The 18,788-nt window shown below is 40.8% G+C and overlaps 1 protein-coding gene across 1 annotated transcript in view; it reads left to right on the top strand.

Moving 5' to 3' along the window:
* Positions 1–3: 3 nt before the first annotated feature.
* Positions 4–18,788, top strand: part of fat2 (FAT atypical cadherin 2) — a 115,882-nt gene continuing 97,097 nt past the window's right edge. The window contains exons 1-2 of the mRNA XM_030395786.1: positions 4–299; positions 15,232–18,492. Of these exons, the coding sequence (XP_030251646.1) occupies positions 15,240–18,492 (3,253 nt within the window). The 5' untranslated portion in view covers positions 4–299; positions 15,232–15,239. The remainder of the gene's footprint in view (positions 300–15,231; positions 18,493–18,788) is intronic.

The following is an 18,788-nucleotide window of genomic DNA, read 5'->3' as shown; positions in this document are numbered from 1 at the left end:
ACAGTGTGAGAAGTGGGTGGAGATGGGACTCCTGAGGGAGTGTTGAGGTGCCTCAGCAGCACTTTGGTTCAGAGCCTTCGAAGGCGCTGAGGTTGAAGTTAGCGGCAGTTGACACACACTCCTACAACTCTGCATGTGTGTTTTTTACCGTATCTTTTCTCTCTGTTTTCATGGACTTTATACCAGACCATTATGGGAGTACGCCGGTTGTTGCTGGCCTGTCGAGGGATTGTTAAAGTCCCTGGAGTGTGAGGGGAGAAGAGACTGATACTCCTGGAACAGACACCTTACTGTACCTGGTAAGTTTTCCTTGTCGCTCATCTTGCATGCTGCTTCACGCCACTCCACAATGTTTATTTATGAACAAAAACACCACTATTTAGTTTAACAGTATTACTAAACACTGCCCAGGAGTGCATATAAACAAAAGTGCCTCAGATGGAGAACACTTCTTGAAACGCATAAATCAGACAAATGTGGGAAAAACCTTACCTGACCTTTTTGCACATTATGCTTCTTGAATCATCTTCTAGTTATAATTTTGAACTAACAATGTGCTTTTGAGCTCCTTGCGGTGCATTATGACGCATTTTGAGCACCAATTAAGAAATTTGCTTTATTTCAGAGTGGGGAGAGCGTGTGCATATATGGCTCTGTGTGTATGAGTTGTCATTAGAGTTTCATGAAGGATTTGTGTTTCTGACAGTTTTAGCTTGGAGCGTTAACATGGGAGGGGAGGTAAAGAGCAGCAGAGGCACATGTCAATGCATGCAGCTGAGCTCTTGCTGTTTGAAGCTTTGGTCAAAGAGTCCCTCCCTTTGCTTCCTCTTTTTTTAATTTCTTGTCCTGGAGCTTATTTTCTCTATGTGGAGTAGAATTGCACAATCATGTTTTTTTCAGTATCCACAATGTTTGCAATGCAACAGCACAAAAAGGAATTTAAAAGTGTTTGTCTTAAATCTTGAGCTAGTTTTTCTCTCTAACTGAAAGAGTGACCATTGAGTCCTGTCACTTCCCAATGAAGCCAGTTGAGATGGCATGTTTTTTTTTATATGGAGGATGGCAGGCCAGGATAACCTGAAAGTTCATGTCTATAAAAGTGACTTTACATATAGAAGAAAAGGGCAGGTAGTTGTTTCGTAAAGAGAACCACTCATTAATTTTCCTGAACCCCATTTGACCTCAAAGTTGTTTGAAGCTTTATAGTGTTTAGATGTTTCTTTCAATTGATGCTTTAATTATATCGGCATATCGGTACATAATTGTTTTTTATGAACCCCAGAGAAATGCCGTATCTCTGATAAGGAAGTATAATTTGTCAAAGTAAGATTAAGTCAGTTTTCCCATCAAGTGAAGTTTCTACAGAAATGCGGCAATTTTGCAGTCAAGCACGTGCAAACCATTCAGTCTGATCTGAGAGCTTTCAAAATCATCTGATGGGCAATTTGGCAAAAGCTTAGCCTCATTAATGACAGTGTAGATAACACGGCTGTTTGAAAAAGCTGAGATAAAGTCCAGACTTGACTGAAAGGAAGGCTGGAACTGCCCGCCGTAAAGGATGTATGGATATTACCCTCATGCAATTAGGCTGTTGGCCTCTTCAACTGTTTTATGGCCCAACTTGCTGTCTGAGTAAGTGTAAGCTGTAGAAAGTCAAAGAAAGTTATGAAAGTAGCCACAGAAAGACTTAAAAAAAGCAAGAAAACACCATGAAAAAAGAATAGTGATGGATAGATATGAAACACACCCTAATGCAAACAAACATGCATCCCCAAAGAGACTCACACCTTTTTAATCCCACCACCGACTACTCATCTTTCACAGTGAGGTTGAAGCAAACCCTCAGACTGGCTGAGTTGCTAACAGGGAATACTGCTGAGGCATTTTTGACCCTCCCTGTAATTATTGTATTTGCTGTGAGGCCTGAGTGACCCTTTGGGTGTGTTTGTGTGAGTGAGTGAGTAAGTGAGTCTGTGTGTGTATGTGTGTGTGTGTGTGTGTGGAAGAGCAGTTTAACTTGAAAGGAAACCCCCGACCACTCCACTCAACCTTCCACCCATGACACGATCTAACCCCTGCAGCGCTGGGAAGAGACACCCCAGAAAAAACAGCAGCTTTCAATATTGTACAGTATGGTGTGATAGAGAAGAACTATAAATATCATTATAATAGTGCAAGTAATATTATAAAATATTCTATTGCAGTTATTCAGGCAGTCCTATTTTTCTCAAGGGTCTACTTTTATAATATGAGTGTGAAGCAGTTAAACAAATAACTGCCAGGCCCCAATGCAATTTTATTCTCATTCCGTCTCCACTTTTTCTTTGAATATCATCCAGAGCCTTTTCATGACTTCACACATTTTTATGACTGCCCAGAGTGGTGTACCACCTCAGCTTTTACAGATGCTGTGAAAGTAAAATGTTCTGCTCTTGTGGAGTAAAGCTTGAAGAATTATTCTGAATCCTAGCTCAACAGCAGCAACACTCACAAGATGTAAAGAGCTTCTCTGAGACAAAAAGCCTCAGTTGGTGAAAACTAGCTGATGTTTTGGCATTCAAATACTTGACCTTGATTCTTGCTTGATCCTGCTTGATTCTGTTATCTACTATTAGAGATTTTGTCTACCATTCACACCTCGTTTTAAGGAACAGTTCACCCAGTCATGAATTTTCAGTCATTATCTACACCCCTCCATGTTGATGGAAGGTCGGGGGAAGTTTTGTAGTCCACAGAACATTTGTGGAGCTACACAGCAAAACGGTGTTGCAACAGTGTTCCTAAAAATAACAAAAAAAAACAACAATGTCTCCGACTTGTGCACCCAGTTCAGACAGGACTAATGCCTTTGGCTTAGCAGCTACAGTGAAGATTTCAGCTTAATAAAGAGTGTAAATATCCTGCCTTTCAGTGCTTGTTTTCTTGATGAGAATTACCAAATTTATGTTTTGTATCATAGCCTGATATGACACTTCAGGAAAATAATGATATTTCATCAAAATCACAAATGAACTCAGGATTGAAATGTATTTATTTTTTTTAGATTAATGGCATTGTAGCTGTTATAGAATACAGAAGACATCATTTGAGTTCCGCCTATTTGACATCATGATTGTGCTGTTTCCATAGAGGAGCAGGACTTATATATTGCTTTGAAAAATGGGACCACAGTGAGTAAAGATTGAACAAGAGCAAGAAACTGCTGCTGTACCTGCCTTTTTTAACCTCTGAAGGTGACAGTTCTGACCCTGTTCTCAGGGATTTTGAGTTTCATCAGAGTTTGCTGTAGTCCTGACAGGGTTAAGTACCTTCAGACCAAAGCAGCTCAGGCCTGTTAGCTCATCCCAATATATCCATACAGCTCCAGTTAAAGGCATCCACGGCTTGGCGTCAAGCTGTGGGTGTGAGAGAGGTTAGTTTGGAGGCCGCGCCCTTCCCAACCCCTGAACCCTTCCAGACAGAGGTTAGCATTGTAACCCCACCCTCACACAATCCAGGAGGTCTGAACTTAAATACACTACTGCAAAGGCACCAGCTGTGAGTTTCTGCAGACCGCATTCTGAAGGAATTAACAGTTACGTTTTCACTGATTCAGCTGATGCTTTTATCCAAATTTTAATTGCTAGATTAGATTAGATCTGTTTAGATTAGACTTGGAATGAAGGAGCTTTTGCAGATCACATCTCAAACTGGCTCCATGCCATAAAAGTCAATCCTTCAATTCTGATACTAATGTTGTTTGAAATATAGGAATAATGTCCCATGAATAATGTAGTCCGACACTAATGCATGAAACAAAAAGAGAAGAGTGGAGTCCACTGCTGAGTGGAGATTGTTGTGCAGAGGTTAAGAGTCAGAGTCATTGAGCACTGATAACAGTCCTGCAGGAAGAAGTAATAAAGTGAGAGCAGCGCAGAGGGCTCGGAGGCAGTTTCCATCGATTAGAACAAGTCAGAGCAAGGAGAGGGGAATAAAGGAGTCTCATCCAGCCGTACCTCTGACCCTCCAACACCTGATTTTAATTGGGAGGGAGATGTCAGGGAGAAGTGTACCTGCAAAAGTCTTTGTTCTCTCTCAGGCTCTTAGGCCTGTTACTGACGTGCTATCAGTAAGGGTCTGCCCTAGTTTTTGTGGTGTGTCCAGCATCGTTGGCACTGGTCGGCCCATGCTGGCGACTTTTCAGCAATTTAACATGTTTCATCAGCATCAGAGCTTGATGCTTGTTTTTGTAAGGCAACAATTGACTTGAAGGCATGACTTTTTAGTGTAAATTATCTCAATATGTAATTTAAATGTATATTAATAAATACATTATTAGTTAACTGACCAGTCTACCTAGTGCCGACTAGTTTGCGACAGTTCATCGAGTAATCATGCATGTCCCTATTTAGAATTGCTGCAGGAAACTATAAATGTCACCACTAACAAAAACTGCAGTGTAAGTGTAGCTTTAAATTTCTCCTTAACTGTTGTTAATGGTTGTGCTTCCTACTTCAGGTGTTTTCCAGAGGCTCCAAGCCCCATCGTGGTGTGCACCCATAGTTTGGTAATGGTAAACCTCAGCTTTTGAATATTGATTCTTGACTGTAATGATAGTTGTGATGACTGAGATTGACGAAAAATAAAAGGTCACCTGATGCCGTCCCTTTTCTTCAACAAATCTTTAACCTTCCTCATCTGCTAGTTTGCCAGTTTTCTGCAACATGCTGACTCATTGGTGTCGTTTATCACTTCTGAGAATCACTCTGTCAGACCCCAGAGAACTTGAACAGGGCCTGAAATGCTAAAGACCTGCACATCTCAGAGAGTAAATGGGACCAGCTGCTGTAACACCTTGTTGTAGCACTTAATTGTCCAATTTGACATTTTCAGGTTATTTCACTCTGTGAATCTTAAAACAGGAGCGAGACATCGCTTGTGCTTTGTAGTCAGCAAATTCTGAGTGTTTTTTTCACGAGGATACAAGAGTTTGTACTTAATAGACTGACATCGGGCAGAGCCTCCCCATCCATCATGGCTTAATACTGCAGCACAGACTCATTACCATGTGAGATTGTACCAAAGTACAGACCAGGGATGTTTTTTATAGATAGAGAGGAAATTGAACTCTGCAATTATGCAAATGAGAGGTCGTCTGAAAGTAAGTTTAATTTCATGTGCAGGAAAATGTGTTGGCGTCGTCATAGCTAAGCCGGGACAGACGTGATTCCTCAGAGAGATTAAAGGCCAACACTTTATTTTAAGTCCCCCTATGTATCACCTTCTGGCACGATTTAGACACTTTATATGTATGTAACGCTCTGTAACATAGTTGTAATCGGCTGTCATGATGTAAGTCAATCGTATTTTTGTAAAACAAAGCCCCAGCGGAATTGTCCAGATATATCAATATCTGCTTCTGTGTTTACTGATATGCGCTGATATGGATTAAATATGATTTATTATAGAGAGTTATGCAGATAAAGGTTCTTGGGATAATTTCTAATTATCACATTTGAGTGAAGTTTACTTTCTCAGTGCACTGATGTCATTTAGGAGGTCATTGTTAAACTGTCAAAAATCATGCCTCCATTATGTACAAATCTATGAGTCAACAGTTTTATGTATAAATTCTGTGTGTATATAACAATGTATCTATCAAAAGTTTTTCACGCGTATTAATATTGGCTCCAAACATCCAGTATCAGTTGAGCTCCTAGAGTAAAATGTTAAAGATATATTATGTTACATTTCTGCAGTTATATCTGTAAAAACAACCAGTATTTTGTTGAGTTGTGTTACATTACATTATTTTGAATGTTTTAAACCCAAAAAAATCCAAAAGTTTACTCAAAGTATGTTTTGTATTGGTCACCTGTCATGTTGGTGAACGTGAAGTCATATCACATAGATTTTCATCAGCAAAGTTTTTTCTTTGCGTGGTTTTAATTGACAGACCCCTAGTGGCTGAAGTGACGTACTGTGCGTGTAATGAATGACATAAAACATAAACATGAATAAAACATTGACTGTTAATTAACATTGATTAACTGTTCATACCCTCATACAATCATTTACAGATGATTTTAAATGTTTAATAAATGTGTTCAAACTCATGAAGACACGTTGAGCTTGAAGGGTGAGTTTACAAAAAATAACTACTCATTTCCCACTTGCTAGACAGATTACAGAGCTTTCAGCTACATTCAGTTGCTCTCATCAGCATTCATACAGCGTGATGAGGAATTTATGAATAATTAAATCCTTCATTATAAATATGATGATCCTTCATTAAATATATATATATGTATACTTAATAGAATAAATTCAGTAAAACATAATATAATATATATGTCATATTTATATAATCATAAAGACGTTCAGGGAGTTTATATCGTTATAACTATGCTATATTGCCAGTAATGAACTGCTCATACTAATTATTGATGCATCAGTGGAGGAGTTATCTAAAAATACATTAAAATGTCCCTAAATCCAGGAACAGCTTATTGTTAATGATTGCAATTAGTTTTTAGATATGCCCTATAAATACCTACTTGTGGGGGTTATCATTGAGGTTGCACCGTAGGATAAACACTAAAGGCTGTTTTCTGCAAGGATGTCGAAAAATGTTTGATGGATAAATAAACCCGTATTTTCATCTACGGAGAGGTCTGTCTGGTTTTTAGTGATTCCTTTGAAACACCCACATCCAAAACCTTCAATATTATATTTCAGCTGAATCCCGCCAGCTCCGTCTGCTCTCCTTTCTTTTGGAGAATGGGGGGTGTAATCACTTCACAAAACCCAGGAAACAGGTCGATGGGATGAATACGATCAGGAGGAGGAGGAGGAGGGATATTGCGGTATAGTTTTCCGTGATAAAAGGAAAACCCTGAAATCCTTTAAGTCCCTCATAAGACCACTTTCCACCATTACAATTTACCGGCATTTAATGGTGAAAAAACCTTTGTACAAACATATGGAGATAATTGCCTGTATGCCAATGGGCCTGACGGGACCTGCTGAGTGCTGCTGGCTCTCTCAGATCAAACCACATTCCCTGCCCTCCCATTATAAAATGCCCGGGGCGTTTACAAAGCCAGATTGGCAGCTATATGGATCCATGATTCAACTTGTCTGTGTTGCAATAGCCATCACACAGGAAATGAGTGACGACCTTCACAATGAGAGAAGTGCTGCATGTGGTTACGAGTAAGTTACAGATAGGACTGATGAGTAAGTGGATAGTGACTAAAAAATGATAAAGCAAGAACTGACACACCAATAGCTGGAACTTATATCTTATTGATTTTACTATTTCTAACACTAATTAATTTGTTTAGCTTTAAATGCTTCAAAGATAAACATTGGGGTTTTTTGGTCAACCAATTAGTTTTGTCCCAAGACAAGAAAAGAATGAATTAATTGATAGAGAGGTGATGGCTTTTGCTGTTGCAGCCCCAGATTTATGTATATTTTGGCAAAAAATTTAACATTTTAATTAAATCACTGTTGATACCTGCTGTTAGATATTCTGACCCCATAGCTCTCTTTTGCTTGGTCTTATGGTGCAAAAGCAAAAACCTTAGGGTTTAGTTCTCTTAAGTTTCTTAGTTATTGTATCTCTTGCCACAAGAGGGGGGTTTGCTGGGTTTGGAGTAGGGGTGGGAGGTGTAGATCACCCACAAGAAAGGGAAACGAGGGATAACTGCTAATTGTTGGCATTTAGTTGTGTAGATATATGTGCATGCTTGTGTTCACACACAAGGACATATATGAATGAAGACCTTGTTCTTGTAGATCCAGGTAAATATCTGTGAACTTCTTGTACACATGTTCCAAGTAAAGGTATATATCTATACGCATGCTTGTATAGTATTTTCATTTGTATGGTAGTTAATCGCATGTACAAGATACCATAAATTGATTTTATGGGACAGCATATATGGGTATTTGCACAAGCTCTTTTTGTTAACATGACTTAATGGAAAAAAAGAGTTCGCAAAATAAGAGAAAAGTGAAAAGTAAACCAGGTGAAGGTATAAAATGTGTTTTGGCCTCCCACTGTTTTTATCAATTTTTTTTTGAGCCCTTACCAATATTAAGTTGCATATAAGCAATTCTAGAAATGGTTTCGATGGCTGAGTGTCATTAACAGGTTGTTAAACAGTGATGCTTTGGGTTGGTATAGTTGGGCCAGCTACCAACCCAAAGCATCATTGTTTGACAACCTGCGAATGACACCCAACAATCAAATTTCTTAAATTTTGCACTTTTAATTTTGATTATACAGTATACAGTATTTTTCTGGGGTCAGTGATTAATCAGCCTGAGCTACACTGTTGCCAACAGTAACAGTTTCGGTTGGTAATGTTTAAACTTTGTGAGTCTGTTTGTCATGATCGCAAAATATGTGTCTCTTAGTGTCAGGAACATACACAGAAAGAGTTCGAAGATGTGTTGTCTCATGTAATATTGCACTAATCACTACTGAGTAGGCATGGGTCAGAATGTAGGCATGCTGACAGGCATGCGGCTGGTGTTATCTCATTGCAAGATGGTCTCTAGTGTATTCTGTTTGTTTAATTTAACTGAGTTTATTTCTCAGGCACAGTGCATACTAATTAACATTACTGTAAATATGCCAGAATTAGCCAAGAGGCTAGTATTCGTCTGTAGTCCCGAGCCAGGTCTAAATTTGGTAACCTAAAATCAAGAGTTCAAGAATCAAGTTTTTGTCTGAAGCACGTCGAAAAAAGCCTGAATCGTTTGGCGGTTTTATCCTAATCAGCTGTCAGACGAGGAGTGGCATGAGTGTAACTCCACCTCGCTGAGTGTGAAAACTAAATGTAAACAAAATGGCTGTTGGGGATGTAATCCTAGAATGATTAATAGCAGTGATTGCAGTCACTGCCATCAGTGGATAAAAACTACGTCACAGGTACCTACAGGAGGAATACCATTAACCTCTTAGGTCACTTGTCAGTCCACCCTAACAGTAAAGATATAATGAACAGTACACTACAAATATGAGCCAAAGCCAAAGCCAAACATGTTTCAAAGAGCTTTCAAAGCCATGATCACATGGGTGGCAAACATGAAGCAGTAAAATCTCCCTGAGTTGCAATTAAGACTGTGTGTGTGGGTCTGCTGTGGATTTCCACATTATTGGGTTTCCAGCAGAGGATGACAACTCAGTCAGACATCATCGACAGATGCAGGTAGTGGAGCTGAGGAGTGAAAAATGCCTTTCTCAGTCTGTCCTGGGAGCCATGGGGGTGTTGAAATGTGATCCGGGAAGCTGGAGCTGAACATGTGGCTGCAGGTTGCTACCTGGAACGCACACCAGGTGGGAGGTGTGAGAGTATGTGTGAGTGTGTGTGTGTGTGTGTGTGTGTGTGTGTGTGTGGGCGCTGACCTCAGTAGCAGCAGTAATGGCCTGAGGTTTCTGCCCTGCAGCACTGGATGTTTGGAAACAGGAGCTTTTCTTGTCAGTGTCAGTTTCAGATTAAGTTAATTGACGTAAGTTAAGAAACTTAAACTGACATGTCAGTTTTGCAGCCGAATCAGGAAAAAGCATTTTCCACAAATGGCAATTCACAGCAGTGTTGTATTTTCTAAATACTTGTCAGTTGCAGGAGAGACTGACATGGTTGAACGTTTATAGTTTAGGAAAAGAGAATGAATGAGGCACAGTTTGTTCTTTACAGTCTTACTCAACGGTCGTGTGTGCGGGCATACGTCTCACTTTCAGACGGCATTCTCCTCCATTCAGGTTCGGCATATTACTTCTTCCATCCATCCATCAGTCCATTTACTTACACTTGTCAGGTGTTGTGTCATATTGGCACGAGGCTAAGCAGGGTATTCTAGATGTTCATCTTTCCAGCATTTTGAGGGTTCCCAAGGAGTCCCCAGGCTAGATAGGATATGTCAGCCATCCAGCGAGTTCTTGGTCTGCCCTGGGGTCTCCTCCCAGTTGGTTGTACCCAGAAAACCTCAAAAGGGAGGCGCCCAGGAGATATCTCAGATTCCCAAAACATATCAGCTGACTCCTTTCAATGCAATGTAAACAAGCTTGCAACAGTAACACTTTTTTTGTTGGGTTTTTTTTTCAGGGATTTAAACATTGTCAGTGATTGCCACCCAACGTGCAAAACAAGTCCCCCCTAATGCATCCTGCATCCTGGGTTTAGCAGGTTTATTTCTTTTAAATACAAATTGTATTTCACAGCCCATTTTTCATATGGTTTAAATGAGGTCCAGCATTCAATCCAAAGGTGCAGCTCCACAGTAACTACCTCCGTTTGCAGTGTATGAGACGAGTATTAACGAGTGTGATGATGAGGCCAGTAATGCTGATTTGTGGGGTTCATTACATGTCTGCTGCAGCGTTTATTAGATTCAAATGAAATTCATTATATTTCTGTGTTTTCAATCAGAACGTAATCCATCCTCATCTCAAACTCATATCACCCTCTTCTAGCTGCTGATTAGCTTTGTTTCAGAAACACTACATGCTCAAATATTTGTGGTGGGATTTCTCTTATGAGCTATGATGTTGCCAAATAGTGTCCGATGCTCTTTATCCTGAACCGGAGCAAATTACACAGAGCTCTGGGTCATTTGTAATTACTTTCAATAATACTAATGGGGGATACATTTTGAATGAATACTTCAATACTTCTTTTCAAGTAAAATGTCATATCACTTCTTAAATGTGAAGATTTGGTGCTTTTCTTAGTCATTTATGGCAGTAAATGTTAGAAGATGTTGCTTTGGGCTCTGAGAAACTGTGATAGATTAGGCTTTATCAATGAATCATGACAAACTGCAGTTTAAGCCTACATTCAATAGAAAACTGATAAAACACTCTAATTGGGTAGTTTGTTTGCTTTCTTTTCAATCTGCAGCCATTCAGGGGAAGAACATGATTTATTTTTTTTATTTTAGTTGTTTATTTGACAGGGACAGTACATAGCGTCTTAGCTGTACCAGAATTAGCTATGAGCTAATTTACATCTGTAGTCCCTTGCAAGGAGGCTGAGAACATTTCTGTTGAGAAAATTAACCTAAGTAGTAAGTGTTTAAAAAACCACTAACAGGAGAATACATAATCATTAGAAACAAAGTGGAACTGATTGCAACGGACAACCTAATAATAATCTAAGTCATTTAGGAGCCTCATTAAAAAGAAAACTTAAGTAATTAGTGTCATTCCAACTGAACGACAGACAGGAAGTCCGGTTTTGGGAATACTCTTGAATAGAGTGAATCTTCACTCACGTTACGATTTGATTCAATTACAATTCAGCTGTCAACAATTTGAGTGCATAACTATTCTTGGTTAATCTGAGCAAATGGCTTCCTAAATGATCTATATTACTGCACATGGCTACTCTTTCATTGTTTAAATTCCCTTTTTATTCAGAAAGTACTTACAATTGTCAAATGACAACAGTCTACAATAATATTGTTTTCAGCTTTAAGACTATGCTGCACACACCTCTTTCAGAGTTGGACAGCACAGTTGACAGTGCCTCCTCAGATCTCGGCTGATTAGCTGGGCTTGCTGTAACAGTTATTATTTATGGCTGTGATAAGTAATCGTTGTGGGGCAGAAGACACGCTCAGCATGGGTCTCTTCCAGTTCCTGCTTCCCAGCAAAGTTCATAAAATCCAAGATGTCTGTTTGAAAATTACTAATATATATATATATATATATATATATGTATATTTTTTTTTTTTTATCACTCACAGATGATCTCTACTCCCCTCCGCCGGCCCTTTTACATAAGTAACGTTAGCCTAATGTCCGCCTTCAATTCAAAGTTTGGGAGCAACGTCGCAATATAACTTTATTGTCCAGGTGAGGCCGGACAATCAGCCTAAGCTGCAGACTATTGATTATGCTCTGTCTCTGCATCGATGCAAGATCTTTGACGTCCCTATCGCAATGCATTTTAGAATTGAGGAATTTCCACACCTCTACTCTCGAGGAGAACCTAGATTGAATTGCTGAATCCCTCTTTGAGAGATATGAATTCAGACAGATTTGTTTAATAAGCATTTTAAAGTGTTTTCCAAAGACAAAATCCATGATTGACCTGTAATTATTACACAGAAGATTACGCTCTACCTCATTATGCGGATCCTATAGATCCATAGCTCTGAGACAGAGATCAATGTGACATTTGATGTATGTGCGTGTATTCAAATCTTGGAGCTGGATGCACTGTCGCACAAAATAAACAGTCAACATCTGCATGCGTCCATGCAGCAAAACATGCAATCTGTGAGGTATATCTATGGATGTTTTGGACTAAAGAGAACAACAAGAGGTACCACCTTTTGAAATGTCCCTGGCTTAAAATAGGACCCAGCCCCCAGACTAGATTATTCTTACACCAATTTAATCTGGCCGCGAAAATGAAGAAGATAACATGCCAAGTAGTGACCCTGACTGTAGTAATCTGATTATCTGTCACCAAGTGCCCTGACTGGAGATAAAACCCCACATACCTGTCACCCTCCACTGAAACCCCCAGCGCCAGTCTACCTGGAGACGCACACATGAACTTTGAGTACATAATTTAAACATGGAGGGCTGTTTTCATAAACCCATATCAATTGTGAGATATGTATGACACTGGAATTCATAACTTTGTGGCACCAGCTAAACAATTAGGTCAAAGGGTTTATTTTCTCTCATATACTACCTGAACAAGTTTATTTTTGCTGAGAAGTGAAAGAGGAAGAAGCACGACAGAGATCTTTTCATCGCCGATCTCAGGGAGCAACATCTTTGCCCTCTAGATTGTTCTGTGCAGAATGCCTTCAGCTCTGGCTGGGCTGTCAGAATGGCAGTGAAGGGCAAAGTGTTCTGCCCTCCAGTTCTTTCTGTTGCCAGTCCTGGCTGTTGTGAAATCTGAGCTGGCATGCTAGTTCTTGTATTTCCATGATTCTTGTGCACATTTGGGCTTTTGGTTGCAATTAGAAAGCACAGAATTGCCTCAAACATGTGTCACAGCTGAATTAAGGCATTCTAACAGATCACAGGTTATTTTTTTCTCTCTCCACCAGTGGTTACTCTATATGCAGTTGTATTCATCCTTAAGGGCTTGATTTGTAAATTGCTTATTAATGGTTTTATGCAGAGACACTGATGATACAGAATTGCCTGTACTGTGTCCATTGATTTGCGAATAGTGTACAGAATGATGCCAAAATATGTCCACCATTAAGCAAAAAACATATTAACTAATTTATAGTCGCTACAAGGAATCCTATTTTATGCTTATTCTGGCAGCGCATGTGGACAAAGGGCAATTTGAGCACCACTGCCTCCTGTCAGTGTTTCCCACACATATGTTTTAATCAGGAAGGCTGCCCAGATATATTTGGTGACCCATTTAAGCATTTCATACTTTTTTTTTCATCTGCAATTGATTAACTAGGGGATAGTCTGCCATTCGATGCCTACTAGTTTTGATCGGCTACTGCTTGAGCATGAGCCTAGAGCTAACGGGTTCAGTTGCTCTGTAATAATAGTTTTTTTGAGCTGAGGCTATCAAAGTTCCCTATTAAAGTGATACCTTCATTATAATAAGCCAACAGCAAACTATAGCTCAGTAGCAAGGCCGAAATGAAATAAACCAGTTGTTCTGCTGCTGTCTGTCAGCACAGAGAAGTATTTGACTACAGACTACAGAGCAGCTTCTTTCCTCAGGCTGCGACTCCTCAGTTCATTTAGAGCACTCAGCCATAACTCAGCATTACTTTATAGGAATATCCAATCTTCTCGCTGATGATCCTGTTTGCTTATGTAGGTCATACAGAGGCATCAGTATTAAACTGAGACTGTTTCATAAACAGTTAAGTGTTCCTTTAAGTAAGTTCAAGTTTCTGGGCTCCATGTACTTTTTTTCTAATTAAAGTTGTTGTGAAAGATAGTGCCAGGTGTTAACTGACAGTTTTGCGTTTTGCATACTTTTCTCCCGTTTCGCAACCATTCCCTACTTGTTCTTTTCACTATCAGTCACCAATGACTCAAAAACTGAAAGTGCACACAGGTAAACGGTTAGCTTAGCCATAGAGTTAAAAATCAAAGTAATCCCTCCAGGCATTTTGATAAGACCAGTTCTGCCATCAGAGCTACAACACTGAAGTATGAAAAACCCTGATTAAAACATAGATTAGTTAAAAGAAGTATTACCGGAATATGACGAGACATTTTTCTCAACTGTGAGTCGTCTTTGAGGGAAACTGAAACATGTATTTAACTGTCACTTAGTTGCATTTGTAGAAGATGGATACGTTTAGATTTAACTTAATGTGTGAGTCTATCCATTTTGAACTAATTAATTAAACCTAAACAGACAGCCTAGCTTAAAAGAAAAGCTGGCATGTAATTAGGCATTTGAGTGCAGTACAATAAACGTTTTATGAGAAGTATAATTGTTTTGAACGATCAAAGCTGTTTGCATCTGTTCAGTTTTACTGTGATTCAAACTCTCTGTGTGTCTATTTTTGTCATTTCATGTTGCCGCTGTGGCCAAGTGTTCCTCATAAAAAGAGATATTGCTATTCCACCAGTGTGCAGTCTTGATCCTCTGCTGCTTATTAAAGTGCCAATTTGGTGGCTCACGCCTCCAGGGATGTCTAATGCACATACAGCAATCACCAGCACAGGCCTGCAGTACACATGCAGCCGTTAACACTTGGATCAGGACTGAACCACCCACTGTCTTCTGTATGTTACCAAGTCATCAAACTACAAATTCATAGCTCTGTGATGACTAAGGCTTAGAAGTAATAATTTTGATGCGTATGTTTTGCTAGTAGTTGGCCACCAAAGGAATAATTATGGGGAAGTGTTTCGTCTGCCTCTGACAAAAGGCTCAGAGGCAGCTTTCTGGTCCCGAAACAATGCGTTGTTTTACTTTGCCTTCTGGTTTTTTTGGTCATGGCAAGTTGGGACAGGAGTCAGATACCTCACCACAGACCTTCCCTCTGCTGTTATGTCATTGTGTATTCTGTCCATTTCGTTGTCTTTGTGCAGCTTAGGGGAAATGATCTATGATGATCTATTTACAACATAGCATAGTACACGTTTTATGTGTATTAGGTGCCTTTCTGCAGATATAAAAGACTATTTACTTGTTTTTTTTCCCCTAAAGGCTTGTCCTGTTCCTGATTTATAGTGTATAAAGTGACATTTATTGGTCTCTTTTTTTCCTTCCACTTCACAGGTCTTCATGGAGGTATTCAAGATGGCAGCTTTTGGGAAATCGCTCCTTACTTTTGCAGCAGTCCTCCTGCATGTGCTCAGATGTCAGGGGGCAATTGGAAAAGGAAAAGACATCTCGCCGCTGAGGTTCACACACCATCTCTACAACGCCACCATCAACGAGAACTCTGCCCCGCGGACGTACATTGAGACGCCGGTGAAGATGGGCATTGAAGTGACAGATCAGTTCTGGGAAATCAACTATAATGTCGTCTCAGGTGATGAGGACGGCCTTTTCCAAGCAGAGGCTGTTAAAATTGGGGATTTCTGCTTTCTCAGGATCAAAACAAGGAGCAGTAATTCAGCACTCCTCAACAGGGAGGTCAGGGACACTTACACTCTCACTGTGGCGGCAACTGAAAGCACTTTTGACTTTCAGGCAAAGACAAAGGTGTTTGTCCAGGTCCTTGACACAAACGACCTAAAGCCTCTTTTCTATCCTGCCTCGTACAATGTGGCCATCCAGGAGGACACTCAACTTAAGTCAAGTGTGGTCAGAGTTAGTGCTACAGATGCTGACATTGGCAGCAACGCTGAGTTTTATTACTCTTTCACCAGCAGAGCTCATCCTTTTGTCGTCGACCCTTTCACAGGCACAGTCAGCCTCGTCAAGAAGCTCAATCACACTCGATCAACCAGATATGACCTTACTGTTTTAGCTGAGGACAGGACAAAGAAGATATCTGGTGTTCAGAAGTTTGGTAATGTTGCCAGGGTTACAGTAACTGTACAAAAGATGTCCACGAGTTCTCCGGTTATCACACCTCTCCCTGAACCCACGGTCTCCACAGACGGTAAAATATCTATCAATGTCCACGTGGAGGCAGGGGTTAAACCTGTGGAATCCGTTGATATTGTTGGAGGGGATCCCCACAAGTGTTTTGAGATAATCCCCTTAGGGAAGCAGGGCAGTGACTTCCAAGTGATCTCTACAAAGAGGATTATCTGGTCTCAAACTCCTTTTGGACTGAATCTGTCCCTTCAAGCTAAAGACAGGAGCGTCCCGAGTTTACTCTCTCCAATTAAACGGCTTTACCTTCCGGCCTATCATTTTAGCCCATTGGCATTTCTTGAAGACACCTACATTGTCACACTGAGTGAGCTTTCACCCCCTAAAACTCATGTTGTCAAGGTTTCTGCCACCTCATTACCTTATAACATTACCTTTGCTATCAAAAATAATCCAGATAGCTCTAAATTCAAGATAAATCCCAAAACAGGAATCATCATCACAACAGAAAAGTTTGACTATGAGACAAAGAATCGTTATGAGTTTGATGTTGTGGCCAATCATGGTGAAGCCGAGACTCACATAGTGGTCGAGGTAACGGATGAAAACGACAACAGCCCACAGTTTAGCCGCTCCTCTTATGAGGCCACACTGGATGAAAACTCTCCTGTTGGCAGCAGTGTTTTGAAAGTAGCCGCCACAGACAAAGATAAAGGCAAAAACGGCTTTGTGACTTACTCTATTGCCAACTCAAGCCCATTACCTTTCACAATAGACCCATTCACAGGTGTCATATCGACCTTGGAACACTTGGACTACGAGCTGATGAAAAGGCGGTATCACCTGAGAATTTGGGCATCAGACAGTGGCAGCCCCTTCAGCCAGGTCAGCGAGTGCCCTGTGATGATAACCCTGAACAACATCAACGATAACATCCCTCTGTTTGAGAGGGTGGGCTGCAACACCACTGTACCTTTAGATTTACCCATAGGCCACACAATCGTTGAGCTGTCAGCTATTGATTCAGATGAGCTGCAGCAGCTGAGGTATGTCATCGAGTCAGGAAACGAGCTTCAAGTATTTGATATTGATCCTGTGTCAGGAGCCGTCATCCTTAAGCAACCGATCCCCCTGCATGCGAATTCGTTCACTTTGGGAGTTGTAGCCACTGATGGGAAACATCGCTCGGAAGCTTCAGTTGTCAGGGTAACTGTCACTAACAGAGGTGATGATGCTATGGTCCGCTGCCAGGAAACAGGCATTTTCAAACAGCTGACTGATAAACTGATAGAGTCTATCAAACCGGTTTTAACCAGCCAAGAGGATGACACATTCTCTGACATTCACATCACTAACCGACATTCTCCAAAGTTTGATTTGAGCCTCCCGAGTTCAATCGACCTCAGTGAGGACTTTCCAGTGAACTCCACCGTCGTTCAGTTCAAGGCAACAGATGCTGACTCGGGGTTTAATAGTATGCTGGTGTACGCCATATCAAGTGGGAACGAGGATGGCTGTTTCTCCATTGACACTTTCTCTGGAGACCTTCAGTTAGTTTGTCCATTAGACAGAGAGAGCAAAGAATTCTACATTTTGAACATCACTGTTTTTGATTTGGGAACTCTACAAACATCTGCATGGAAGTTTGTTGCAGTCAATGTCATCGACGTCAACGACAATCCTCCTGTTTTTGATCAGCCCAGATATGTGATACGTGTGCCTGAGAACACTGAGGTGGACTCCATTATTTTTACAGCTCGTGCAGTAGATCTTGACGCAGATACGAGTGGTAATGTCCAATACTCCCTGCTAACGTCCACTGACATGTTTAGAATTGACGAAGAGACCGGTGAGGTGATGGTCACGGGTCGTTTGGATCGAGAATCTTCACCCAGGCATGACCTCCTGATCGAAGCCAGAGACCAAGCAAAGCTTGGCCCTCAGTTGTTCTCTACGATTGAACTTGTGGTGGTTTTGCAAGACGTTAATGACAACCCACCCAAGTTTGTACCCAAAGTTTACAAAATAAAAGTCCCTGAGGATGTACCTGTGGGAACACTCCTCGTCTGGGTTGAAAGCGTTGACTTGGATCTGGGCAGTGGAGGCCTCGTCAGCTACAACCTCAAGAACACAGAGGGTGGGATCTTTCACCTTGACATCTCCACGGGTGGCCTGACCCTGGAGAGGGAGCTAGACTTTGAGAGGCGGCCACTTTACAACCTCACAGTCCGGGCTGTCGATCATGGCCTCCCTCGCTCCCTCTCCTCCTCCTGTTTTGTGGAGATTCAGGTTCTGGATGTCAACGAGAACCTCCACAGGCCTGTGTTCTCAGAGTTTGTGTATGAAGCTGGAGTGATGGAGGACGCAGCAGTGGGGACATCAGTGGTCACGCTCACAGCTTCAGACAAGGATCTGGGCAGAGATGGAGTCGTCAGGTACCATATCCATGAAGGCTCAGGTCTCGGAGTGTTCACCATTGATGAGGAAACAGGTAAAAACACTGTGGTCTCGCTTTTTGTAGTTTTAAGATTCAATATATCAAACAACCAGGAATGCATAACACCACTATGGTCCCTTAATGTTACTCACAAAAACAAAATTATTTATAAAAAGCTGTCTTTGGATAGATCATTGAAGATGAGTTCCAGAGTCTCACAGTCTAAGGAAATAAGTTGTTGGTCTTGTGGTACAGCAGGGGATACTTCTATGTTTTTTGTCAGACAGTATCAGGGTGAACAGACTGTGGTTGTGGCCTTTTGGTATCCTGTAGTTTGGGGTATTGTTGTT

Source organism: Sparus aurata, chromosome 18 (assembly GCF_900880675.1).
Source record: "Sparus aurata chromosome 18, fSpaAur1.1, whole genome shotgun sequence".
NCBI lineage: Eukaryota > Metazoa > Chordata > Actinopteri > Spariformes > Sparidae > Sparus > Sparus aurata.
Note: the sequence above shows the minus strand (reverse complement) of the source record. Positions and strands in the feature narration are given on the sequence as shown.